This window comes from Sporisorium graminicola, chromosome SGRAM_1, assembly GCF_005498985.1.
Source record: "Sporisorium graminicola strain CBS 10092 chromosome SGRAM_1, whole genome shotgun sequence".
Lineage (NCBI taxonomy): Eukaryota > Fungi > Basidiomycota > Ustilaginomycetes > Ustilaginales > Ustilaginaceae > Sporisorium > Sporisorium graminicola.
The window spans coordinates 1675609-1701507 of record NC_043719.1 but is presented as its reverse complement, the minus strand read 5'-3'; the positions used below and the strand labels follow the sequence as shown (position 1 = coordinate 1701507).

The following is a 25899-nucleotide window of genomic DNA, read 5'->3' as shown; positions in this document are numbered from 1 at the left end:
CGAAGAGCCGGCTGTTGAGCGTCGGTAGGATCTCGAGCTCTGGTCAAGCCACACAAAGGACAGGGGACAAGTCAACAGTCAGCAGCAGCCAGCAGCCAGCAGCCAGCATGGATGCGGGGAAGTTTGGGATTCCGCAGTCCAAGTGGCTTGTGCTGCTGTCATGCTGCCAAAATCACCACATCACACGCATCTGACTCGTGATCCCAGGTCCGCTTCGCCGCGCGCCAACTCTGGACCTTGGATTTGATTTTGATCTTATCTTAATAAAATAAATAACTCCCAAGCTTGTCCGGGTTTAGTCACCGGGTGACAGCCAAGGCCAGTCGATTCAGGGTCTTCTTGAAATTGGCACGGATTTCGGAAAGCCAGGACAAAAATGTTATTGGCGTCGTCTTGATTCTTGTATTGCTGTTGCTGAGCGCCCACTCGACAGCCTACTCTCACGCTCACGCCACCTGGCCAACAAAACGACCTGTCTCATCAAGCAAGGTGCTGCAACGTCTAGCTGTTGAGTACACGATGCCGCTCGTGATTCCAGACTCGAGCCAGGTACCCACGATCGTGGGAGATTATAGCACCGTAACGACCGAAGCGCTCCGTGGGCTCAACGCAGATACCCTTGTCCACGAAATCAAGCGCCTGCAGGACAGCGTCGCCAGGCTCCAAGACTCGAACCGTCAAATCGAGCAGTTTGTGCACGAGTCCGCTAGCGAGCTTGACAGCCACGATCGAAAAGAGATGCACAACGCTTGCACCGACAACGATGCCACCATTGCAAAACAGAACAACGTCGTAGAGAAGCTATTCGACGTGTTGCAAGAAAAGACGGGTCACGAAGATACACAAGCCCACTACGGTCTCACGCGCCCGTCAAGAACCGCGAATGCCGCACCCGAGGCTGGCTCTGCTACCGATGCGGTTCCGATACAAGAAGATTCAGAAGGCGTCTTCCTCTGACCGTCGGATCGCATCGACAAGAGTTTCTCAGATCCATTCGCCCGACAAGGCCTCGACCTCGATCTCCTTACTAGACAGCTCAAGCTCTTTGAGGATTGCCTCGTCCGACAAGTTGTCGCTGTCATGCTGCGCTAGCTTGGCCAGCGCTGCAGAAGAAAGGCCAAAAAGCAAGGAAACAATCGTCAGCATCTCGCCAGTGAGAACACGAACCAAGTTGCTGCATCTGACTCACCTTCACTCTGTTTGTCACCAAGGCCCTTCGAGCCATCGTCCTCTTGCTGCTCTCGCTTGATCAATAAGAGCTCGACGCCCTTGCGATCCAGTAGTGCCGGCTCTTCCGGTGGTGCGTACCGGTTCCCATTTTGGTTCACGTCGCCACCAAAATTCTCCTGCAGCTCGTCTTTGGTCAGGATTGCTCGCTGATCCTCAGGGAGGCCAGCTGCTGGTGCACCTGGCCCCGTAGGAGCGAGCGTTGGGTTGCGCATCTGCACGAGAACCGACGACGCGGTGTGCAGACCAAGCTCTTGCTGTACCTGTCCAAAGTCGTCGCGGCTTGGGTGGGAGAGGTGGTACGTGAGGCGCACCTCGCGCGACGAAGGCGGACCTGTCTTTTTGATGCTCAGCGCATAATGACCGCGCCCTGCAGGTCTAGCTGCTGGCTTGATCCGATCGCCTGCAAACAAGGGACCAGCAGGAAGGTCAATGCGGTCTTTAGTGGGAATTTGCACCTCTCGAAAGCTATGGAGTTCACCCGTTTTCAATCTCACCTCGTGTCTTTGTAGAGTAGTGCTCTTCGCCCATACCATCGGCCACTGCCTTGAGATCAGCACCGATGTCGGCCACTGTGGCCCAGATGGCCTCACTGTGACGACCACCGATCCCTCCGGGCTCTTGTCCGCGTTTGAGAGCCGCTTCGGGACTGGGCATGCGCTTCTTTCCGAGCGAGATAAGACGGTAAGCAGTCAGGTTGGGCGGCTTCCTCTTGTCGTCTTGACCATCCTCAGCAAAGCCCTTGTCGTTAGCTGCATAAACAGCAGGTGCTGTGTCCGACTCGCTTGCCCTTGGAACCAGCAGCATGGATGTGCTTTGAACGTCGTCCAACGACTTTGTGCTGTTCGACTCGGCCTTGTCGCTCGACATCACCTTGGGTCGGTAGAAGAAGTAGACCACTCCCTTCTCTGTCACGTGCCAAGGCACCTCTTTCTTGTCTCGCGAGTCGCCACTCTTGATCTCAACATCGTCACCCTTGAGCTTGCTGTCGACATTGCGCTGGTCGCCGGACAGCTTTACCGGTGACGAGGCTCCGTCCTGATCGCCATTCTGCCCTGTCGTGCTGTCCTCGTCGTTTTGATCATCCGCAACTGAGGGCTCTGTCTTTCGGTTCTTGTTGCGATTCTGGATCTCCTCCTTCGTTAGCTTTGGGTCTGCATCAGCGGCGGGCTCTTTACGCTTGGATCCAGCGGTTGCTTGTGCCTCGGCAGAGTCCTTGGACTTCTCCATCTCCCCCTTCCGAATGTTCTTCTTGCTTTCGTCGAGTCGAGTCTGTCGCATGATTGCCTGTGCGCGCTTTGGGGTTTGCAGGCTGTTGAAGGTGAGATTGGGTCGGAAAGAAGGCGATCAGAGCATGGGACAGTCCACTTTGGCTTTGTTCATCCAGCCGAGGTAGAGACGGACGTCACGATGACTGTCTGATGCCTCATTTCTCCCGTCGGCTCGAATTTCCTTCTGTAATCATTCTTCGCTCTCATATGACGCGGGTGGAGGTTATTTCTTCGAAGCGCGGCGTCAGGAGCGCGAAAGGGTCTTCGCTGTATCTGTCACCGATGAAAATGACACGCATCAGTTAGTCACATTCGGGGCGAGCGGTTTTGCCTGTCACACTGAGCACCTCTTGAGAACCGAGCGGGTCAAATTCTCATCCCAAGCAATAACACGATTGGAGGTTTGTAGGCCAAGAGGCAAAAGTTGCTGCAAGACTCTTTCTAATCCTGATCAGTCCCGGCAAAAGGCACTTCAACTAAGACTGACGCTGCGCACAGATTGTCGATCGTAACAAGCGAAAGGAGCTACAGTCGCTGTGCGGATAAATCACAAGGCCCAGTGATCGATAGAAACAGGCCGCTGACTGAAGTCCGCGATGATCAGCTTCCGTGTTCTCCGAAAACCACCTTCAAGCCGGACTGCCGAACATTATGAGCCTGCACACTTTGACAGGTGCCAGCCAGCCTTGGCGCCATTCGAAGGACTCTAATGGCCGGCAGACAAAGTCTTCTGGCCTTCCTCCCGGCGCTGTAGACTCAGCCATCGGTTTTGTAAGTAATTTTTCGATTAGGCGACCAAGAGCAGTGTCACCATCAGCGACGTGAACGCTCGTCCTGGCTGAAGATCGCAATGCGCAATCATCATCCCCTACACTTTGTAGCAATATGCACAGCTCTTGAGCCTCAGCGTTTCGGAGGCGGGCTCCGAATCGTCGATGCCTGTCTTTGCTTCTTGCTGAGAGTCAGCGATGACCGTTTCAGACGTAGTCCAGTGTCTTGATCGCAATGACAAAGCGCAAATTTGTCGTCCGCAGATGGCAATGTTGCTTCCCTTCCGCTGAGTGTGACTTTGGTCTAGCCATTTCCAGCCTCTTCAGACTAAGAGATGATGGCTTCTGTTCCTCACTTATGATGTCGATGTTTCTTCCGCGGATACGATCAAGTACCGTATAAATACCCCTTTGGTTTTTCTCATCCGGGCTGTGCTTGGTTGTCCATCCACCGAATTCTCCAACATCACCATTCATCCATCCCACAGTCTCGTCGTCAATAATGGTCGTGGCTCCTCGTTTCTTTGCCCTCCTGAGCTTCGTGGCTGGGTGGGCGTCATTGCTTCCCTTTGCTTCTGCTGCACCCAGTCAGCTCAAGCGAAACCAGATCTCGCTCGTGCCGCCTGCGCAGCTTGGAGCTGGTGCTGATCCTCGCCGCGCTGGCATGAACATCTCGGAAACTTATCAGCCTAACTCCTCCTACATGGTTGAGAAGCCAAGCTACCAAGTATTTTCCAACTTTGACTTCCAGTCCATCGCGCTCGCTCTGCACCAAGAGTACATCGAGCTCGACCTGTTCAACTATGGCCTCGTGAAATTCTCAGACGCCGACTACGATGCAGCTGGTATTGACGCCGACGACCGCCACTTGATCCGACACATGGCACAGCAGGAGATTGGCCATGCCGTCGCTCTCTCCAACATGCTGGGCTCCAAGGCTCCCAAAATGTGCACCTACCGATATGATTTCCAGACCGTCCCCGAATTTATCGATTTCAGCCAGAGGCTCACCAAGTGGGGAGAGTCCGGGGTCTATGGCTTCCTCAACTTGCTCGACAACCGGGCTAGTGCTCAGATCTTGCTCCAGTCGATCACCACCGAGGCTAGGCAGCAGATGGCATTCCGCCAATTTGAAGGCCTGTTCCCCATGCCGGAGTGGTTCGAGACGGGCATTCCTCAGTCTTGGGCCTGGACGTTGCTGAGCCCTTGGATTGTCTCCTGCCCCGAGGAGAACAAACCACTGGCCTGGGAGATCTACCCTGCGCTAAACTGGACCAACCAGCCCAACTCCATTGCGGCAGGCAGGGCAGCCGGCGGGCCATCGATCTCGAACAACGTCACGGCTCTCACCCACGGGGGGCAGGAGAACACGTTTGAGTGGGAGCAGCCCGGCAAGTTGCAGGGACCCTACAATCAGAAGACTACAACACACACCTCGGGGGTGCCCAAGTATGCCGCTTACGTCTCTCAGTTCAATGTGACGTATGCGCCTCTGTACGATGTCGACACGAATGCACGAAGGGCCAAGGCTAAGCAGCCTGGCGGAAAGGTGTTCCCCCAGGGTCCCTCGCTCGTCAACAGCACCATCTTTGTTGCTCTGACGGACTCCAATACGTACTACACCCCGGCAAATCTGAGTCTCATTACCCATCACGTAGTTGCTGGCCCCGCCATCTACCAGGCTGGTTAAGGTGATGATCCGCTAGCATTTGGGTTTTGTATCGGTGCAACTTCTATAGGTCGATATTCTCAAAATTGAGCATTTTGACCGCCAAGCCCTTTGCTATGTTTCGGTTGATGTGTAGACAGCACCATTCTTGACAGAGAACGCACGGGAGCCTCCATGATGCCGCCTGCCTTACTCTTCATCGTCCAGCTGCTTGATGACAAGCTCGCTTCTCCTTTGTAAAGTTCTATTTCAATCGAGAACTGAAATCTTTCGTTCGCATTTCTTTCGCTTCGTCCTCACGCTGGACGGTAAGCTGTACTAATCTGACGTTGTCAAAGTTTGACGTGACACTGAGTCTGCTTCCTTTTTGAGACCGAGTCTGAAGCATGTCGACGGGCTTGACGGGCTGCTGGTGGTGAGCTGCTGACGAAGGCGAAGACTGACAGCGCCATCAATCGGAATTTTTGTTTTTGTTGTTATTCGCCCGGCACGGTCCATCGGCGCATCCGATCCGCTCGATGTGGCTTGAGCGCTGCCGGAAAATGGGCGCCTGGCGGAACACGAATGTGACACTGCGGAATTGAGACCCTGTCTGGAACTCGAACCAACTTGGCATTCCTGCGCTTCCAGAACTCAGCTTTCAACCATCATCACTACCTTGTTCCCATCCCACTCCGAGACTCCAGCCACTCCCTAAGAGCCTCAACAACAGGTGAAACTTTCGACGACAGACTTGTTGAACAACGCAAATGAGCTCCCAGACCGGCGCAGGCACAGGCGCATCGTCGCCGCCTCAGCCCCATGGTCGGCCAAAGAAGAACTCGATCGGCAGCTGGTTTTCAAAGAAGTTTGGCAAAAGACCAAACGAGGCAGCACTAGACTCGAACGGCACGTCATCCAACGGTCGACCCGGCACCGGTGCTGGCGGGACCGTCCCGACGAGAAGGGGCGCGGCAAGGGAGGACGATCGACTCAAGACAGCGACGCTGCCCAACATCAATGGCGCGGGAGCTCAGCGCGCATCCGTGCCAGGCCAGCAGGCGCAGTTCAATCCAGCTTTCACTCCCAATCAGGCGCACGGCCTCGCGAACACGCTTACCGTACCAAGCAATGGCGGCCAAGCCCAAGGCAGGTTGACGCCTCCACCGCGACTCGAAGGTATTCCGACTCAAGAGCCGCTCGGAGCTATCGACCTGCCTAGGTCGCCTCGCCCCGATGCTGGCGCTGCTCTCGCTCACCAGAGCTCTGGAGCGCTCTCACCTAGCACTGTCACGTACGACAAGCCCCTCGAGCCTGTTCTCCCGAATGCCAACGATACTTTGACCCATCCCAACACGGACCTGGATCACCATTCAGAGCAGGCTTCCGGCCCCGGTGCCGCTGCTGCCATCCGCACGGCTATCATCTCCGATGCTCCTACCACCGCCGCGAGCGCCAACGACCACGACACGGACAACGACAGCAGCCTCACCGGCCGCGACTCGATCGGCAACCGCACCATGGACACATCCAAGAGTCGTGCCAGCACCAAACCCACCACGCTCATGAGTCTCGATACACGCGAACCCACAGTGCTACCAACCACCCACATTGCTCAACCACGTCAGAGCGGTGGTGACGACTCGTTTGGTAACTCTGCCCGTCTCAGTACGGGTCCTCGCGAGGGCTCTGCAATCCACTTTGCTGCCCACGACAGCGTGTCCCGCAGTGGCAGTGGGCAGATGGGCAACGGCAGTGCGGCAGGTGAGGGAGGCAGCACGTTTATCAATGTCCCCACCTACTCGCGGCCGCATCCGAACAACAACCCACACCCGTCGGCCATTCCTGCTGACAATGCGAGCATCTTGACGCTCGCTTCGTCGACGGCTGGCATGAGTCTGGGTGGCGCCAGTCGGAGTCACCACCATGTGCCGAGCTTGGGTGGAGCTCGCAGCATCGGTGGCAGTCTCATGGGCGATCGCCGAAACAGCAGTGACACCTCTGCATCGCTCAAGGCGCTGCCGCCGCTCAGCAGGCGTGGGAGCGACTCGTCGTCTCGCACTCGCGATTCGTTCCTCGCCAGCTCAACGGGTCAGACGTCGCATCAAGCCATGTATGCCCCCACTGGCGTGTATGCTGCACCTGGAGCCCCTTCGGACCGTGTCAGCCTGCACCGCACACCGTCGCAAAAGACGGTGGCTACGCAGCTGTCCGTGCCGCTCTCGACATCGGCGTCCAATGCCGCACTCAACGCGTATGCCCGGAGCGAACACACGGCGAATGGCAGTCAGCTGCATCTGGCTGGTTCGCAGTCGACGAATGTGACCGCTGAGCCTGACATGGGCGGAGAGGCTTTGTCAGTTGCTTCCGAGGCGGGGCATTCGGTGGAGACGGACAAGTCGCTCGAGGCAGCGACGGGCGGTGGGGAGGGGTTGCTGGATTCGCAGCTGACCACGCAGGCGGCTCCGGCGGATGGACTGCTCGAGACGCAGGCGAGCAATTTGGCCGCTACGGAGCATGACGAGGCGTTGTTGCATGCCGAACAGCAGCGGAAGCGAGAGCAGGTGGATGTGGGCGTGAAGAGCGAGGAGCCGTTTGATGTGCCCGGTGGACCGCCTGTGGCTTGATGGAGGGCGTGGGGTTGTGATGTCTTTTTGTGGGATTACTTGGAAGACGATGCAAACAACGTGCCGCTTTTTCGTTCAGGTTTGTCTGGATCTGTCCACACGATGGTTTCGAGTGTGCTCGAGGCTGAGTAGCAAGAATGGCCAGACTGAAGACTGTCACAAGGACAGCGTGATTTTTAGGGCATGGCATCGGTGGCTAGGCAGGCTGGTCTCATTTGTGGCGGTGCATATGTACGCTAAGTTAAGTTACACTCTGGGATGCTGACAGACGGTTACGTTTGACACACAGCGTTCTAGAAGTACAAGCTGGCCGCAAAGACGATATCCCTGCGGATGAGGGTTTGGCACGTCTGGATCTTCTCGCCCAGGTCTCTGTCGCCAATGACCCTGGCGGCGTCTCTGATCTCTCTGCACGTCTCGTCGAGTCTGGTGATGACCCTGACGATCGAGCCCTCCTGGATATCGGTCATGGCGGCGATGGTGGCGAAGTCGGTGCCCTTGGCCCACTCGTACACGACGGGGACGAGGGCGATCTTGTTGGCCGCGGCAAAGTCTTCGCTCGCCAGTGAATTGGCCAGCTGCACGGTCGAGACGCGCTCGGCGATTTCGAGGATCTTGTGGTAGCCCTCGAGCAGCTTACCCTCGAGCACGGGGATGTCGTCGGTCTTCTCCTGCGTAATGAAGATCGACAGCAGTGCCACGAGGTGTTCCGGCTCGTACTCGGTCAGCACGTTCTCCAGGATCAACTCGGTCAGCACCAGCTCATTCGCCGAGTTGACCTCGCACGCCACGCGGCCTTTGAGCAGCACGCTCTCGGTCAGCGCGTCAACGTAGCGCAGCGTCTTGAGCACCGCTACACGCTGGTGGTAGTCGGGCAGCAGCTCGAGGTTCTCGTCCGACTGTAAGCGCAGCGTCTGCTCGAGCGTGTGCGTGAGGCGTTTGTAGTGCGCGACGAGGGCGTAGTTTGAGGGGAACTCGGGCGAGGCGAGCAGGTGCACGTGTTGGGTGGTTTTGCGCGAGTACGAGTCTCGAGCGCGCAGGGCTTCTTGGAAGTCGAGTCGGCGCAGCTTGGTCCATTCGGCTTCGCGGATCGGTTCGTCTGCATCGCCAGGCGCGGTGGCAGCGAAGGGCGCACGGATGGGAAGCAGCGCTTCTAGCGCACGGTTCATGGCGCTGATTCGATGTGCCGTGATGAGCGCCACGTCGATCTTGATCGTCTGGTCCGTCACGAGCGAGATACTGCTCAGCGGCACCTCGCGCAGATCGTACACCAGCCCCGCCGCATTATCCACAGGCTCCACTCTCGGCGGCCACAGTGGCGCAACTTGTCCTGCCTTAGAATCCAAATCCCCGCGCTTCCTCTCCGGCGTCACAGCAGCAAGCACCAAGAACTCGCTCGCCGACACCTGCCGCACAATCACGGCCGCATCAAACTCAAAATGTTCGTCACGCAAGACCACCACTCTTCCAGCCCCGAAGTTCTTGGCACCCTGCGGATGCCCCAACGCCAACTCGAACAGCGACTGGTTGCTCGCCACCACGGCAGCACACAGATCGTAGAACGTCGATAACTGTTCGTCCAACTCGGGCGGCTGCGGATGCTTCGCCTTGGCCAGCTGCTTCTCCAGTTCCTGCGCCTTCTTCTGCTGATCTGGCAACATCTTCTGCGCGGCATTCTCGGAAAATGAGCGTTTGATCATCTCTTCCACCTTGAGCGCTTCGACGCGCAGCAGGTTGAGGATCATGTTGTACGTCAACCGGAACTGCGATTGCAACTTGGTCGGCTGGCCAAGGAGCATCTTGTGCAGCACGGCAGTCTCGGGCAGCTGGTCGGCAGCGTTGATGATGACGACACCGGTAGCGTCAAGACCACGACGACCTGCTCGTCCGGACATCTGGGTGTACTCGCCGGGGAGGAGCTCGCGGAAGCCGTGCCCGTCGTGCTTTCGGATCGATGAGAAGACGACCGAGCGCGCGGGCATGTTGACACCCATCGCGAAGGTTTCGGTGGCGAATAGCACTTTGACCAGTCCGCGCTGGAAGAGCAGTTCGACGATCTCTTTGACGATGGGCAGCAGGCCACCGTGGTGCACGCCGATGCCGCGGCCGAGCAGGTCGCGCATGCGCTTGATTTGCGGCAGCTCCTTGTCGGTGCCCTTGAGACGGGTGAGCGACTTTTCGATGAGGATGTGCACCTCGGATTTGTCCTTGGCCGTGTTGAGGTCGGTGTTGGGCATGCTGGTTGCATACTCTTCGCAGCGTTTCTTGGAAAAGACAAAGACGACACAGGGGAGCAGATCCTTCTTGCGCAGATTGCCGACAAGATGGATCCAGAGGTTCTTGTCAAGTCCAGTGCGCACCGTCGTGGTTCCGGTGTAGCCTCCGCCTCGACCGCCGACTGCACCGCCACGGCCTCTGGGCGCCGCACCTCGGGCAGGAACCATGCCCCTACCTCGTGAGTTGGACCCAGCTGCGCCACCGCCCCTGCCCCCCCGCGCACCGGCCCCTCCACCACCACCAGCCGCAGCATTTGCCTCTCTCTCCTTCTCCTGCTTCCTCTTGAGCGCTTCGCCAGCCTCTTTGATCCCCGTCCCCAGAAACTGCGCACGTGCGTCGACGATCTTGAACATCTCCTTGCCGGCATACAAGAAGTGCTCCAGCGGCACAGGTCGCTTGGGTGTGCTGATAACGTAAATGTCCTTCTTCTTGGTGCGCCCCACCCAGTCTGCAAACTCCTTGGTGTTGGGCACGGTGGCCGAGAGCAGGATGAGGTTGATATGCTGCGGACAGAGGATGATGACTTCCTCCCACACCACGCCACGCTCTTGATCGTTGACGTAGTGGACTTCGTCGAAGATGACAAACTCGACATCGCGGATCAAGTCGGCGCCGCGGTAGAGCATGCTTCGGAGGATCTCGGTGGTCATGATGAGACAGGGCGCTTCCGGGTTGATCTGCACATCGCCTGTCAAGATGCCCACGTTGGCCGCGCCGAACGTCTGCTTGAAATCGCGGTACTTTTGGTTCGAGAGCGCCTTGATCGGCGAAGTGTAGATACACCGAGTCATGTGCTTCTGTGCCAGCGCGATGGCATATTCGGCAACGACGGTCTTACCGGCACTCGTGTGCGCAGCGACAAAGACCGAGTCGCCCTGCTCGAGATGGTAGACAGCTTCCTTCTGGAATGTGTCGAGTTCGAAGGGGAACGAGTGTGCCATTTGGGGGACGAGCTCGTGGAAGTTGCACAACTTTTGGTTGACGTCGATCACATGAGCCCAGTCGCGTTTGGCTTCGATCTTGGCGGTCCTTCTGGCGTGTGCCAATGGCTGGGGGCGTTCGACGGGCAGCAGCTCGTCGAGCTCGGCATCGTGGGCACTGGTGGAAGCGTGACTTGCAGCGTTACCGTTGGCTTGGAATCGCGAGCCGCGCACAGTTGAAGGACCAGCACGGTCTTGTTCGATGGGGCGATAGACGGGGATAGGCGCCATACCGAGCCCGACGTCGACCGCTTTTGTGGTATCTGTGACCTGGTCAGCGTCTTGGTCCTCGTCGAGCTCCTCCTCATTAGGATCGATGAACGCTCGACTGAGACCGGGTGCTTTGGAGCGCAGACCTCGACCGGAACTCAACGTCTCCTCCATATCGGCAACCTGCGATCGAATCGTTTCCGACACATCGTTGGCGTCTTGCTCTGCACCATCTGCATCCTTCATCACCTCGTTCTCCAGCCCACCGGGAGCAAAGGGAACATAGGCAGACTTGCCGCGGACAAAGTTGCTCGACGCCGCCGGTTTCCTCGCCATGGAAGCCGAGGATCTCGAGTCCAACAGCGGCGTTGAAGTGTGCGAGACTTCGCGATACGATACGATTCTGCCCTCCAAACCAGCACGAACAAACTCGAGCGAATGGAGCGAGGTGCTCGGCTCGGCCCACAGCATGTGTTCGAGCTTGGGCTTGCGCTGCCAGTGAACCTGGGCGCGAGCGAGCTCTGGTGTAGAAAGCTTGTTGGATGGAGTGAGAAAGTCGTCAATCAGCGAGTCGACCGTGTCTCTGCTGTCGAGAAGGGAGTTGAAGCCTTTTGCGGCTTCAGAGGCGCCCCGGTTGCGTAGGTTTGCAACGGCATTGTTGTAGCTGTCGACGGGGTCTGTGTCTGACGGGGCTGTCATGGCTGCCACGGTCTCCGTTCGGTGAGCCTACAGGAGGCAATGCAGATCCAAGATGCTGTCGAGCGTAAGGTTCTTCAGCCTAGACAGGTGTCTACCAGCTTGCAATGATATAGGTTGGAAGAAAGGAGGACATTGCAAGCTTGTGTCACCTCTCACTTCTGTCGAGTGGAGGCGAAAAAGGTGCTTCTGGAGCGCGAAGTGTGTGAAATATTCGGAACACGGCCAAGAAGAATATCAGAAGCGCCGATTGACCCGAGCAACGAGCAGCAGCAGCCATATTGCGGGGGGAGGGGGGAACAACATACAACTACTCTCTCTTGCTCCCAACACACTCAACCATCTTTACTCGCCACTACAAACATGAGAGACCCAACGACCAGCACCGTGCTTTACAAGATCCTCACTCCGCAGGAGAAGCAGCAACTGCCGAGCACCAACTGGGCTGGCACTGCTCTGGATGTGCGTTGTCATCCCAACCGCGCCGCGCCGCGCCCACAACGCCTTGCTTCGTTTAAAACTGACACTCGACAACCCTGCCTGCTATTGCACAGACAAAGGACGGATTTATCCACCTCTCTTCGGCCGACCAGCTGCCCGGCACACTCGAGCGCTTCTTCAGCTCCCAAAGCGGCTGCGGCGATGTTCTCTACATCTACACGTTCAAGCGGTCCAGCGTCGAGAGGGAGCGAAGCACGCCGATCAAGCTGCAATTCGATCCCGCAATTGGCACGCTGTTTGGTCATATCTACGGGGTAAGTCTTGCCACCCCTGAATGTTGATCCTGAATGGAGGATCATGGCTGACCAGTGTCTTGAGACTGTGTGTGAGCAGAACATCGACCCAGAGGTAGACTTCTCGGGCCCTATCGAGGTCAAGCGTTCCAGCTCCGGCACGTTTGAGCTTCCACCCCTTGAGTACTGATTGACATCATTGACACCAAGCAATACAGCTCATTTCGGATACCTTCACCGTGCGTAGCATCTCGTTTCTCGTTTGACTTGGTCAGTGATCTGCAAACAGCAAAGGCCGAAGTAAGATTGCGTGTGGCCGCATGAAAGATGCCATTTCTAAAGAGCGCGAGTCTAAAATCACTTCTTGTTCTCCGGATGAACATCCTCAGCACTGCTTTCCAACTCCTCCAGCTTGTTCTCGACAACACTCTTCTCCACCTGCAACCGCGCACGGCGCAGGTCCGCCCTCACCCACTCCGGAAACTCCATCTTATTCATCAACAGCTGAATATGATGCGGGAGCAGCAGCATGCGCTCGTCTTCGATGGCCGCGGACGCTGTCGCCGCCTTCTTCTCGCTTGACGCTTCCGACGCGAGTGCTTGTGCGGATGGTGGCGGGGTGACCTGTGCGAAAATGCTGTCGAGTTCCTTGCTCTCGGTGGGGCGGACGAGGTCCTGCGCTATCAATGTCGAGAGGTACTGCGACGATTTGTATGCTGTAGGAGATAGATGCAGACGAGCATGTTAGACGTCAAAGTGCGAGGGCATAAAATAAGGAGCTCGGCGAACTCACCTTTCCAGTGGCTCCATGCTCGGTATACGAGGTAGAAGAATGGCAGATTTGGTACCACGGCTGCAAAGGACGGTACAAGATTGTTAGCAAGATTGGAGGTCAACGACTCAGAGGACAAAGCAGAGCAAGTAAGGGCCGAGCCGCGATACTTACGAACAAGAGCAAAAGGAATAGTAACTGGCATGCCCGCCACACAGTACCAGAACCGCCGGTAGTGGTGCGGGGTACGATGATCCGTCAAGTTCTTCAAGCTGTTGAGCAGCCGCTGCGGCTCGAGTAACGACGACGGATACAAGAGTGGCACATGATCGAGCTTCGGGATGCCACCACTGTTCGAGCCCTCGCTGTTCACATCCTTCGGCTCGCGCCGAATCAAATGTGGACCCATGGCCGGGTCGATGCCCTTCAACGCCCACTCTTGGTACTCGATGCGATCCATCAAGCGCTCGCCTACAACGTACGTCCTTCGTTTCCAGTCAAACGTGCTAGTCTGATCGGTGCGACCCAGATCAATCCAGAAGGCGGACGCCTTGTTGAGCATGCGAGTCATGAAGGGTGGCTGAGCAATGTTGGCGGCGCCATTGTTTTGCTTTGCTGCTGCAGCTGCTTCGGCTGCGGCCCTTTCAGCGGCTCTGGAGGCGGTTTGTGCGACAAAGGTGGAGATGGGATGCGAGGTGGGTCTCGCCCGTGCTAGAGGCACCGCTATCAGTCTCATTGGGGCTGAGTCTGTCGATCGTGTTGCTTGCGGATGGAGGATGAGGCCAAGGCAAGTAAGTAGAAGGAGGGCAACCAAGAAGAACAGCCACGAAACGGCTGACAAGTCAGTGAATTGCACGTGCAAGCGAGCCAAGCGGAATATCTGAATTTCTTCAAGTTGCAGTGTCATCAAGCCAAGCCAAGCCAACGAACGGCATTTGGGACATTGGTTTTTGGGTGGCTGCGAGGCCTCCACATTGGTCTAGCTGAGCCATCATCACGTGAAGACAGCTTGGCCGCGTCGCGGTGTTGGACTGCAAAAGAAACACGTTTTGGCGGCGGCGGCTCACTCGAACATGGGCGAAATCTCACATTTTTTAAACAAAAGACCCTAACATGGCTACCTTCAGACATGGCCGACTAGATGCAGCTTCTTCCTCCTCAACGACCACCCTTGTCCATCCACATCTTCTCTCCTCGGACTTCCACCGCAGCAACACTTCCGCTGCAGCGATTCGATCATTTCGGCGTGTGCAATCCATTAGCATCGAAAAGGCAGAGGCTCGCAATCAGAAGCAACCCCTCGCTATGCCAGCCAAGAAAGCCACTCGCCCGACTCGGGCGACGCGAACAACAAAGGCATCATCCAAATCGTCGTCTTCAGAAGCCATTCTCGATGAGAATTTTGACACCCCCACCAGCGAGGACGCAGCTGAGGTGAAGAAAAAGTCGACCAAGTCCTCAGCAGCCACGAAGAAGGTGCTGGAAGAGCGCAACGATAACATCTCGAGCCCACTCAAGAAGTCGTCCGCAGAGGTGAAGGCAGAGTCGAAAAAGTCGAGCAAGACCAAGAAATCAGGTAAAAGCATTACGGCGGAGCAAGTCAAGGAGGACCAGGCGTCAGATTCACGAGCAACAACACCAGTCCCTTCGTCACCCACTAAGAAACGATTGCCCGAGGATCAGGTGCAAGCCTTCCTGCAAAACTACGACTTGGAGGCACAAGCCCGCCTGTCGCGACTTAGAGCCTCGCTCGAGATGTCCATTCAATCCTCTATCACACGTATGCGCTTGACCATCGAACGCATCCCGCGAGCAGTACGCGAGCTGTCCCTCTCGGACTTTATCGCCGACTACGGCGCCGACATTCACAATTTCATGAACCGAGCACCCGTGCAGCACCTCAAAGATACGCAGGAGGAATGGGATCAGATCCGAGAAGACCGCTCGCCCGCAAAGGCAAAACGCTCCAAAAAGGACCCGGCTGACACGGCGGCGAAGACGGATCGCAGTTCCAAAGCGTCCTCCCGCACCGCGACGGCTGCAGTGGCCAAAAAGAAAGGCACACGATCAACGCGCCCTGCCGATCGCTCGTCGAGCGCTATTCCCACCTCTCCATCGTCCAGACCCGCGCCCAGCCTCGCGACCTTCCAACCCGACTTGCCCGCCCAGACACCCAGACCACGCATGGCGAGGCCCGGAGAAGTCATCCAGTGGCAAAGCATCAACGGCTCCCCCATCTGCGGTGTCATCGGCCAAGACGGACGTGTGGTGCCCGTCGCCTTTGCCTGAGCTTCTCCAGCGCTGTGCCGACGCCTTCTGTTCTCTTCCGTCATTGTCCTTTCCGCTTCTGAGCAATTCATACCCGCGCTTGTTTTTTTGGTTTTTTTTTTCGGCATGCACTCCTTCACCGCGACTGTTGACAAGATGAAAGACCCATTGAAAGTTGCGATTTGCGATGTGTGTGAATCCAGAACGATTGAAAAGAAGACTAGACATGAATGCGAGTGTGAGTGAGTGAGTGAATGAGTGCGTGTGCGCGGCTGAGAGGGCCGGGAATGCGATGCTGGTGGGAATGATCGTAGTGCGTGGTTGGCGGAAGAGGGTATGAAAGTGCGCGTGAGAGTGTGAGAACGTGAAGGTGCATGCCGGTTCATGCAGGTAACGGAGAACTTTCATAAGCATGATTGGAGATCTGGATTTGGTCAGATCGGCGGAGAAGGCAGAGATGACACGGCTGTGAGAAACGCGAGTCGCCGACAACAGAACAGGGAGAGAGCAACACGCCATGAGGTTGCCTCATCGACCTTCCTAATCGCCCTGTTCGTCGAAGTCATTGCTCTGAAATTCTTCGCCCTCCAACTCGGGCGATCCAGCCGAGACGCTCTCCTCCTCGGATTCTGTGTAGGCCAGCTGCTCCTCTTGCTGTGACGAAGGGATCTGCTCGAAACCAAAGTAGCCCGACGACATCTCGTCTTCGGACACCGAGCGAATGGGACGCTGGACACGCATAATGAGCGCATCGATATCGACAAAGTGTGACTCGTTGGTGGCAAACTTGCGGTGCCTTCGGTCGTAGATATGTTCGATAAAGTCGTCGTATTTGACGCGGCAGTTCTCGCAGTAGCCTGGCTTCTTGGCAGAGGCTGGTTTGCTAACCGCACTGGCGCTGGCGCTTCGTTGAAGTCCGCTATCTGGGCGACGCTCCTTGTCATCGAGCCCGAGCATTCTTCGCACCGTCGCTCCTTGCTCCGTGTTGCCGCGCTGAGCACTAGTACCTCCAACCATAGGACTGCCGCCGCCGCCGTCGCGACGGATACCAAGACCGCTTGCAGCGCTGCCGGCCAGCACGCTAGCCGGGCTCGCGTTGAGCGTGCGTGGTGGACGAAGAGGCGCGTTAGGCGTGTGCATCCTGCGATTCAGCTCGGCAACCCGGCGGTTCTGAGGCAAACCCACAGTGGCTCCATTCTGCTGATCCGTAAAGATGTTGGACGTGGTGGATGCGATGTTGGATGTGATCGAGACACTGTTGCCGGATGCCAAAGGATAGTCTTGCTGCCTTGTGTCGTTTGTGCGGATGGGCGGCACTTGCGGACGGCATGCGGGCCCAAGGTTGGAGCGGACCATGTTGTTGAGCGAAACGGCTCTGCGGAGGCTCTGCTGAACACCCAAGCGAGGAGCCGAGGCATTGTCCGCGTCTACCTCCTTGGGTGTGCTCTTCTTTGAAGGATAGTAAGTGAAGGGACATCTCCCGGCAGTCTGGCCATAGATGACGGGCCAAGGCGGAGGGAGGCGCTGCAACCTGTCCTCGCGGGTATATTGGAACTCTGTGCACATGATGGGGCGATACTCGAGCGTAGCGTCTTCCACCAGAACGTAGCAAGCCGACTTTTCAAAGTAATGCCACGATGATCTGGCTGTGGCCGGATCTCGCTCTGTCGAGCCAAACACCTTCTCCTTTTCAAGCATCTGCGAGAGATCCTGCTTGTTGTTGGCTGGCGTCTCGAGATCGCGAGGCGATAGCTTCATCAATCGCATGAGGACGTTCTGAAGTTTCTCAAACTGCCAGACCTTGATGCCGAAGCCCTTGGCCTTTACGAGGATGTCGTTGGGGCCGTACTGACGAGGTGGTCGCTCCTGGAGAGGGTTGCGTTCCGAGTACAGAGGGACGGGGCGTGAGCGAGCCGCGTTGCCGCTCGTCTTTGTGGAAGAGGTGCGTGCAGCTAGGAAGCTGGGTCGAAAGAGCTTATGCGCACTCGATTTGTCGACCATGCTGGGGCCTCCTGGGGCGTTGGTCTCCTCGAGAGCGGTCTCATCGGGGAATCGTCGTGTGGTGATGAGGTGTGTGACTTTTCTGGAGAAAAATTGATCGACATGACCGCCGAGCTTCTGGATGAGGGAGGTGTACTTTCGGGCATTGCCATCGTCGACGGAATCAAAGTGAAAGATGAAGTTGGGAAAGGCGCGCAGGAACTTTTGGCGCCAGATCTCCTGCTCGTGCTGACGCCTGCGCGCTTCGGGCGCAAACTCTTCTGTCGGCTCGTGCACGGTGCGGTTCGTTTTGACCGAGGTGGCAGCGGCCGCCGGGGGAGCAGGGGCCGGCTGAGGGCGGCGTGAGAGAGCCGTAGGAGCAACAGCTTGCAATTGGGCAGATTGGGGGAGGCGCCGCGACTCGTTGACACGGATGCTGTTGAGATCGTTGGCGAGCGCACCTCCAACGCTTTGCTCGGTGTTGCTGCTGCCGGTGCCTGTCTTGGAGGAGCGACTGCGCTTGCTGGGGCTGTCGATGACTACGTTGCGAGGATGCGATTCGTCGATTGGGATGGCACGCTTCTTGGGAGTGGCTGCCGCCAGCGAGAGCGGTGCATTTTCCTGGTTATTAATGTCCAGCCCGAGATGCGAGCGCGACACAAAGCTGGGGAGGCGGGATGCATTGGTGCGTGGACGGGCGAAGGTGACAGGCGCAGTAGTCGAGGCAGTCCTGAGAGGCTGCTGCGGGAGCGGCTTGCGGAGGAGGGTGGCATCGCGAGAGAGGGGCTCTTGGTTGGGAATGTTTTTGACGCTGAGCGGTATGCGCGAGGTGTTTTGATCTCGGGCGGCACTCATGGTGCTTTGCAGTATGGACGCCGACCACCTACGGACTCACGGATGGGAGAGTCTTTGACCGAAAGTGATGGACGTCAGTGTGGCGATTTCAACGATGCATAAGACGGTGAGCCGAGCGGCGACGGCGTCGGTGGTGGTGATGATCAAGTCGTGTCGACGGAGACGTGATGAATTCGAATGCGCAATGTATGCGCTTGTGTGTTAGCAGGGCAGCTGTATGCGTGTGAGAACGAGGATGTATGCGACTCCACGTGACGACCGTATGCTTTGTTTTGGGTGCCGCAAGGCAGCAGCTGGGTCGAGGCGTGTCGAGGTGAGCAACTTGACAAGGGCGTCAAGGTGATGTCGAAACAGATGCACGACACAGTGGAAGGGTGGAAGGGGGCGATGCTCCTCGAAACAATGCTAGATATATAGTAGAAGAGCGCACAAGGCGGAGAAGGCCGAGGAGGCCGCGTCTGGTGTGAGTTGGCTGTTCGGGGCGAGAGACTGCAGGCTGATGTGCCTGTTGAAAGGAGGAGAGCGTGATGCGAGATCCGTAGAGTCCAGGTGAGTTGAGTAGAGGGTGTCAAGATCCAAGGTTGGGGCTGAGGGAGAGGAAGGTGACAGAGTGAGTGAATGAATGAGCACACGAGCCGTGATTTCTCTGTTCTGAACAACACGAGAACCAGCGATTTGCGCTCTCTGAAAAAATACGCTTGCAGTCGCCCTTTGTCCGAGACTCGCGCTGGTGCCCTGAAATTTCATTTTTCTGATTTGCTCGCTCTACCGCCACGCTCGATTCTCGTCTATTCAGAGACGCTCAGTCAAGAGCATTCATTGATTCATTCATCCACTCATCTTCTTCCATTCTCGATGGTCACACTCTCGACGCCGTGTGCGCAGAATGCGAGAGACATGAGCGTCTACCCACATCTGCGGTTCAACTCGTTTCAAATGAGATCTGCCTTTCAACAGACGCAAATCCTCTCAATGGGTACGGGGACATGGAGCTCTGCGCCAACGAGAGCATACGTCGTCATGCACGAGAAACGTTGCTATTCTCCATGCCAAACCATCCTGCGCTTGCCTGTGTACGAGCAGTTCTCGTTGAGGCCTTTGGGTCTCTCGTTCGGCGACGCTGTATTGCAAGCCTTGGCAGCAGCAAGTCGGGACTCGTGTGACTAAAGAGAAGACGCGGGCGGGACGCGTCTGCAGCAGACCAACACACACACCGCGTTGCAGCTGTCAAAATTCACAATTTCACTTTCAGACGTCACATCGGTCTGGCTTCCTCTCTCGAATCGGCGAAATCGGCATCGTCGCAGTCACGATCCGTTCCGGGAAAATCACAGCCAACAGAGCTCTCAGCACAAACTCTCTCGTTCGTCGTCAGTCATCTTCACATCTTGCTCTTTCATCGCGAAAGCACACGACCGTCACCGGCCGGGGCTCGTATCGGCAATCAACACTTATTGTCGTTGCAGTTTCCATGCTGTATTTCTTCAAACGTGGCAATGTACAGCGGCAGAAATCGCGATCAACGAATCATGGAGAGGGGCAACGCAGTGGGAGAGTTGCGGTGCGACGGCGAAAGCATGTGTGCGCGCTTGGACGGAGAAAGAGATCGAACAGACGGCGCTACGTTCTCTTTGTACGGTGACGATGACGCAATCAGCGATTCGTCCGTGCGGGAGCGCTTCGACGGGCTTGAGATTTCCGGGGCACTCTTAGCCTGTCTCTTGCTCGTCGGCGATGTCTTGCTTGGTGTCAAAGAGCGATCCTTGTTGGTCGACGCTGTTTCCAGCACAAGTTTGTTCGCCTCGGCAATAGCTCTGGATACGTTCGGTGGTGCGAGCGGTTTCCACCCGTCCTTGGCACCAAACACGCCCCACGGCGATGCGTTGGGACTCATCTTGTGCCCCTTGGGCTTGGACTTCTTTCCAGAGCCTGTGTCGAGACGGAACAAGGGTCTCGACTTGTTCAGTGGCGTTTTGGCAGCCTCGACCTTCTTCTTTGCTGCTGTTTCGGATGGACTTGACTTTGTGTGAGCAGACTTAGACTTCTCCGACGATAAGGTTTTGATGGAGCTGGGCGACCTTTTCGCCTTGGATCGTGTGGGCGTGTGCGATGCATCGCTGACTTTCGAGGCCTTCACCATTGGTGTCAGGCCTGTGTGCTTGTCCATTGTTACCTGATAGCTTGGTGTTGAGGCTCCTTCTGGTAGGGCGCGTTCCGAGACTGCCCCCTGCAACTTCCTGAAGGGCGACTGGATCTTGTCGTCGTCCATGTAGATGCCAAGACCGCTCAGTCCAGCTACCCTGGGCATCTCGGTCTCAAGTCTGGACATTTTCGCTCGTTCTGCAGAGAGCACTTCCGCTGGGAGCTGAGCGTGGAGGCTCCTTCCATACGGGCTTCGACGCTGCACTCCGGGGAAGGATCCCAACGAAGTAGCCTCGCGCTGATATTGCCATGTCTGTGTTTCGAAGTGGCCCCGGCTTTGTACCCCAATCAAGGGCGCTCCAGGACAGATTGGAGAGCTCCCATCACGGTTCGAAGGAACTGTGAAACCGCAAGAGGACCTTGGCGACGCTCTCGGAGTGCGTTGACCATCGCTGTAGCCGATGATGGTATCAGACCGGCGATCAGGAGACACATTCGTTGGTGATACAGTTGGTCCTGCATTTGGTTGTGCGAAAAAAGGAGAAAGCGGCGTAGCAGGTGGACCGATCGAGTTGGCGCCGCGGTCGTGATGGAAGGATGAAACCCACTGTTGGCTATGTGCCGAAGTGGCCGATGACATAGACCCGTTGCGTTGCATGATCTCTCCTCCTTGATCCGATCGAGCCGAGCTCAGAGCGTGGATGCCGCTGCTCGGAGGCGAGAGAATGTCGTGATGGAACAGATCCGTGAGACTCGGAAGACGCTCGGTGCGCGTACCTGGGGAGCTGCCACCACAGAGGGTGGACGGAGTCGACGGCAATGCCAAGTAATGATGCCGAAGGCGATCCACGGATCGAGATGAGTCGTTAAACACATCTTCTACATTGCCAAGCGACATGGAGCTGTTGAACGAAGGCGAAGGCATCGACTTTTCGTCGGAGCGTCTTCGTCCGAAGACGATGTTGGATGGCTTCGGGCGGCCCTGGCGACTTGCTGAGAAGGACGGCATTGTTGAAAAGCAGACAGCTGGTGTTGATTTGAACCGAGGGTATGGTCGATAACAATGAAGGGCCTAGTGAATGATTATCTTCTTCAAGAAGGGACCAGTGTGTTAGGGCAATTGCTTTGTGAGCGTGTTGGAAAGAGACAGACGATAGTTGGATTGGATAAGATATTACCGGATCAAAGAGCGTGTCGAGGCAAGGTTGCAGTTTGGATTAGGATGTACTAGGCTGATGGGGGAACGCTGATGGCACAGCTGGGGAAGGATGGGGAAGGGAAAGTTGGAGGGGAGAGGAGAGGATGAGGAAGCGTGGAATACCAACAGCGTCCTCGTACGGACAATCGTGGGTATATGAAGGAGTCTCGCAGGTTATTTTGCAACAAGAGGGCTCGCTTGTGTGTGCAGGAGCTGGCCATACTGAGCTAACAACTTCAGCTACGGACCTGCAACAAGCGCACCCATGAAGCTGTCATCCTGTTTTTGTTCCATCTTTGAAGCGGGAGCTTGTCAGCTGTGGACGTCCGAGCCGAGGCTGGCCAAGTAGAGTTGCTGTTCTGTGATCACCTGGCATGTTCTCGTCGATTGCCACTCGAGGCGGACCTAAGACAAGTTCGGCCCCTTCTCTGTATGGAAAGGATCGTCGTCGGGCAGCAGACAGCGTAGACTAGCCTCGCTTAAGGGCTGTCCAGTCGCGGAAGAGTCGGAAGAACCGAGTAAACAGCATCACTTAAGTGAATCAGGCGGGAACTTAGGCAGGCGGGAGGCACAGCGGCATACAGTTGCAGAAAGGGCGAAAAGTGAGCTAGCGACACGAAGAACCGAGCATATCAGATTTGTTCGCAAGCTGTCGAACTTGGCAAGAGAGAGGAAATCTTGCACGATTTTCTTCGCATTTGCGAGCTGGAATGGAAGCGCAGACAGACGCAATTCTCGCTTTGGGAAAGAGGCAGGCATGTGTGGCAGTCGGTGTGCTCAAAGGTGCAAGGGTCCGGTGTACCAATGCCGCTAGCCTATACCTGCCAACTTGGGAGCTGTGAGCGTCCTTTGTTCGGCAAGCTGTCCGCTCCATTTTTGACAGCCACATTCTAGCCTACAATCGGCGGCGCCCTGTTTCAGTCGAGCGCGCAAATCCGCTCAGTTTGACAGCTGTCCTCCGCCCCGTAGTTGTTCATTGACGAAAGGTTCGCGTTCCACCCAAGAACTTGTATAGGAACCAATCCTCCGCCGAACATGCCTAACGATGACCAAACTCGTAGGCCTGCCTGGACGTCCATCGCTCTTCAAGACTGATCACGGCCCGTGAGCACATGCCGAGACTTTTTAATTTATTGGCCTGCACAATGCAAGCACTCTCTGCAACTTTCCGTCCGGGGAATGCTGCGCACATTCGGGTCGGCCGGGGCATTGCCAACAAACGTCTCGATTGCACGCGAGGCTCTAGTGATCAGATCTCGGTGCCTTCGGACCGGCTGTTGCGATACACAAGGTAAGTTGTGAGCACCATCGTCGGAGCAACGTATACAGCACCTCTTCTGAACAGCGTCCTCTGCCATGTGCCGCTGCTTTCCATCACAGCACGACGTCAGCGCCTCGTCGGCACAAGGTGTACAATGGCAGCCTGTGTTGTGCTTTCTTCACCGTGAAGAGCTTGTATGATCCACTTGGCACTTTACCAGGTCGTGGAGCACCGACAACTTTGCCTACGAACATCGTATCACCACCTTCTGTGACTGGTGAGCGAGTTGTCGAGGGAGAGGTTTGCCTGGCACCGGCACGTAAGAATGTCAGATTCGAAAGATCGACGGACGACACGTCGGCTTGCTGGCGGGAAGTGTGCCTTTGTGGCTCGACCGGCCTGCCGTGTGTTGTTCTTGCTGAATTTCTTCTGGAATGGCACGAATTGAAAATTGGTCAATCCGTTCTGTCCGCTCTTTGAATTCAGGTAGTGCAGAAAAGGTTGTTCGATCGAGCGAGAGAATACAATCAGCTTCGAGGGAAATGAATTGCAGATTACAGCGCGATGAGGTGGAATTTTGGAGGATTTTGAAAACGCGCCTTTCAAAATTGGAATGGCAAGGTCGGTCAGTAATCAGTCGCATCGCCACGATAGAGCAGCAGCAGCAGCGGCCAACAGGCGATTCGAGCGCTCGGAGTTTGCCTTTAAAATTCTACTGCAGTTTCCAAAGGGGGGCGACAGACAGTCCAGCGAGCAAGCAGGAAGGCAGAGACACGCACGCACACACGCACCACACGCACACGCCCAGTGCGAGCTGCGGTGGTTTGGCCTTCTCTGGGTTTCGCTTTGCTCGCCCGCTTGCTGGCTCGCTCACGCTCGTCGGAGCAGCTCCCCGCGCAGTGAGCGAGTTGCGAATTTCGTCGTCGTCGACACCTCGTTGCCATCGTCGTCGTCGTCACCCAACACAGTCTACTACTTTCACCACCACCATTGTCACCACCCATCTTCTTCACCTTCCTCTTCTTCCGACTGGACCTCCTCACTCGTCCTCACGACGCCCGGTCGCTTACTCGCCGATCACGCCCACCTTTTTCGTCAATCGTTCGTATCTCCAACCCGTCCACATCTAGAGCCGGGCTCATCTCTGCCATTGCACACGCTCGCCCTTGCTCGGCATCACATTTCAGTACTTCACAAGGAACACGTCTTGCTGATCTCATCCGCTGCCGATCTTTACTCTCATCCCTCGCCTTGCTCCCCCGCCTCACTTGTTGCCGCATCTGCAGTCGTTTTAGCCTTCTCGGTCTAGAGAAACCACTCTTCCATCATGGGCATGTCTATTTCTAAGCTACTGTCCGGCCTCTTCGGCAAGAAGGAGATGCGTAAGTATATCCGCCATCGGCGCAGCAACGAGACGAGCGATCGACGGACCACGCACGCACCACGAACGAGACGCTGTCGAGCAACACCCTCACGCTCCGTCCCGGATAAGCGCTGCGATGTATAAGCAGCCAGACCTTGGGATCGACCCGGCCGGCATTCTTGCGCAATGGTTCCATCGATCGCTCGGGCATCTCTCCTCCCAACTCTGCTCCTTTAAAGGACAATCTGCTCACCGCTGGCTTACTTTGTCGCTTGTTCTACTTCTTCCTGCCACCACGTACAGGAATTCTCATGGTCGGACTCGATGCCGCCGGTAAGACCACTATTCTCTACAAGCTCAAGCTCGGCGAGATCGTCACCACCATTCCCACCATCGGTAAGTACATCCAAGCAGCTACATCGCGCAGTCTCTCTAATCACTTTGCCAGGCACAGGGCAAGCTGACTCTTCCGACGAATCGTTTGACCGGTGCGCATTATTCCTAAATCAACAGGCTTCAACGTCGAGACTGTCGAATACAAGAACATTTCGTTCACCGTGTGGGATGTCGGTGGACAGGACAAGATCCGACCTCTCTGGAGGCATTGTAAGTTGACTAACAGCGGACCGTCTTGCTCAGCGACAGATCGTCAGCAATTTTGACCAACTTTCCTTATTTTGTCCGCATCTTTTCGGTCTTTTCTCGCTCCACAGACTTCCAAAACACGCACGGTATCATTTTCGTCGTCGACTCGAACGACCGAGAGCGTGTTTCCGAGGCGCGTGAGGAGCTGCAGCGCATGCTCAACGAGGACGAGCTGCGCGACGCCTTGCTGCTGGTGTTCGCCAACAAGCAGGATCTGCCCAACGCCATGAACGCTGCCGAAATCACGGACAAGCTCGGACTGCACAGCTTGAGACAGCGACAATGGTTCATCCAGGCCACGTGTGCCACGAGCGGTGACGGTCTCTACGAGGGTCTCGAGTGGTTGAGCACCAACCTCAAGAGGCGCGCTTGAACGGGGAGCTGAGTCTCCAATGCGAGCATGGTAAGAATGCACAGAGAGAGCTGTCATTGCAGCTCTCTTTTGTGCAAGACCATGCGCGCGCGCCCTTCGAAGTTAGATCGTCAATCATTACCATCATCTCCTGGCGCCGTTGCTCGGAATCCGAGCATGTAGCACATTAGGCCGAGGCGCAGGAGTGAAAATGTGGATATCCTCTCAGACTGTTCCTCCCTTTGACCGCTGCGCAATATCACCGAATCAGAACGCTTTCCTACTGGCCATTGTTGACGCTGATGTTTGTGGTATAAAGTGAGCGATGTGCGACGCATTGCCAAGGGATGACGCTGGCCACTTTTGGTCGATCCGTTCGGGCTGTCTCGTGACTGAGCACTAGAAGGGAAGATGCTACAAATAGGGCAGGACCGACTGGTTTAGAGCAGGTCTGTGATAGCCTGCGACGACCAGTTCTACACATTGTGGGCAAGTTTTTTAACGGGCCGTGCTGTTCCGATGACGCTGGGTCGAGCTCTGATCGTTCAGACTAGGCAACTCTTAGCGTCCATAAGCGTATCGGGGCTGTGGACGAAAGGTGTACGGCTCTTCGGCTTTGCATT

General features: G+C 56.4%; 11 protein-coding genes across 11 annotated transcripts; 6 read left to right on the top strand and 5 right to left on the bottom strand.

Annotated features, from left to right (window-relative positions):
* Positions 1-519: 519 nt before the first annotated feature.
* On the top strand, positions 520-957 carry EX895_000626 (uncharacterized protein; the record flags this gene model as incomplete). Its single annotated transcript, XM_029881227.1, has 1 exon — positions 520-957. One exon carries the CDS (start codon positions 520-522, stop codon positions 955-957), a length of 438 nt encoding a protein of 145 aa, XP_029742613.1.
* A 27-nt stretch (positions 958-984) lies between these two features.
* Positions 985-2508, bottom strand: EX895_000625 (uncharacterized protein; the record flags this gene model as incomplete). Its single annotated transcript, XM_029881226.1, has 3 exons — positions 985-1103; positions 1190-1630; positions 1725-2508. 3 exons carry the CDS (start codon positions 2506-2508, stop codon positions 985-987), a joined length of 1344 nt encoding a protein of 447 aa, XP_029742612.1.
* A 1262-nt stretch (positions 2509-3770) lies between these two features.
* On the top strand, positions 3771-4958 carry EX895_000624 (uncharacterized protein; the record flags this gene model as incomplete). The annotated part of the gene is made up of 1 exon (XM_029881225.1): positions 3771-4958. One exon carries the CDS (start codon positions 3771-3773, stop codon positions 4956-4958), a length of 1188 nt encoding a protein of 395 aa, XP_029742611.1.
* A 728-nt stretch (positions 4959-5686) lies between these two features.
* EX895_000623 (uncharacterized protein) lies at positions 5687-7543 on the top strand (the record flags this gene model as incomplete). The annotated part of the gene is made up of 1 exon (XM_029881224.1): positions 5687-7543. One exon carries the CDS (start codon positions 5687-5689, stop codon positions 7541-7543), a length of 1857 nt encoding a protein of 618 aa, XP_029742610.1.
* A 293-nt stretch (positions 7544-7836) lies between these two features.
* EX895_000622 (uncharacterized protein) lies at positions 7837-11709 on the bottom strand (the record flags this gene model as incomplete). The annotated part of the gene is made up of 1 exon (XM_029881223.1): positions 7837-11709. The coding sequence occupies one exon, from the start codon at positions 11707-11709 to the stop codon at positions 7837-7839; it is 3873 nt and encodes a 1290-aa protein (XP_029742609.1).
* A 360-nt stretch (positions 11710-12069) lies between these two features.
* Positions 12070-12630, top strand: EX895_000621 (uncharacterized protein; the record flags this gene model as incomplete). Its single annotated transcript, XM_029881222.1, has 3 exons — positions 12070-12168; positions 12261-12461; positions 12541-12630. 3 exons carry the CDS (start codon positions 12070-12072, stop codon positions 12628-12630), a joined length of 390 nt encoding a protein of 129 aa, XP_029742608.1.
* Positions 12631-12797: 167 nt separating this feature from the next.
* EX895_000620 (uncharacterized protein) lies at positions 12798-13948 on the bottom strand (the record flags this gene model as incomplete). Its single annotated transcript, XM_029881221.1, has 3 exons — positions 12798-13156; positions 13234-13293; positions 13387-13948. The coding sequence occupies 3 exons, from the start codon at positions 13946-13948 to the stop codon at positions 12798-12800; spliced, it is 981 nt and encodes a 326-aa protein (XP_029742607.1).
* Positions 13949-14517: 569 nt separating this feature from the next.
* On the top strand, positions 14518-15501 carry EX895_000619 (uncharacterized protein; the record flags this gene model as incomplete). Its single annotated transcript, XM_029881220.1, has 1 exon — positions 14518-15501. The coding sequence occupies one exon, from the start codon at positions 14518-14520 to the stop codon at positions 15499-15501; it is 984 nt and encodes a 327-aa protein (XP_029742606.1).
* A 519-nt stretch (positions 15502-16020) lies between these two features.
* On the bottom strand, positions 16021-18315 carry EX895_000618 (uncharacterized protein; the record flags this gene model as incomplete). The annotated part of the gene is made up of 1 exon (XM_029881219.1): positions 16021-18315. The coding sequence occupies one exon, from the start codon at positions 18313-18315 to the stop codon at positions 16021-16023; it is 2295 nt and encodes a 764-aa protein (XP_029742605.1).
* A 1519-nt stretch (positions 18316-19834) lies between these two features.
* EX895_000617 (uncharacterized protein) lies at positions 19835-21466 on the bottom strand (the record flags this gene model as incomplete). Its single annotated transcript, XM_029881218.1, has 1 exon — positions 19835-21466. The coding sequence occupies one exon, from the start codon at positions 21464-21466 to the stop codon at positions 19835-19837; it is 1632 nt and encodes a 543-aa protein (XP_029742604.1).
* A 2777-nt stretch (positions 21467-24243) lies between these two features.
* Positions 24244-25297, top strand: EX895_000616 (uncharacterized protein; the record flags this gene model as incomplete). Its single annotated transcript, XM_029881217.1, has 4 exons — positions 24244-24298; positions 24583-24675; positions 24793-24885; positions 24993-25297. The coding sequence occupies 4 exons, from the start codon at positions 24244-24246 to the stop codon at positions 25295-25297; spliced, it is 546 nt and encodes a 181-aa protein (XP_029742603.1).
* Between the last annotated feature and the right edge of the window lie 602 nt (positions 25298-25899).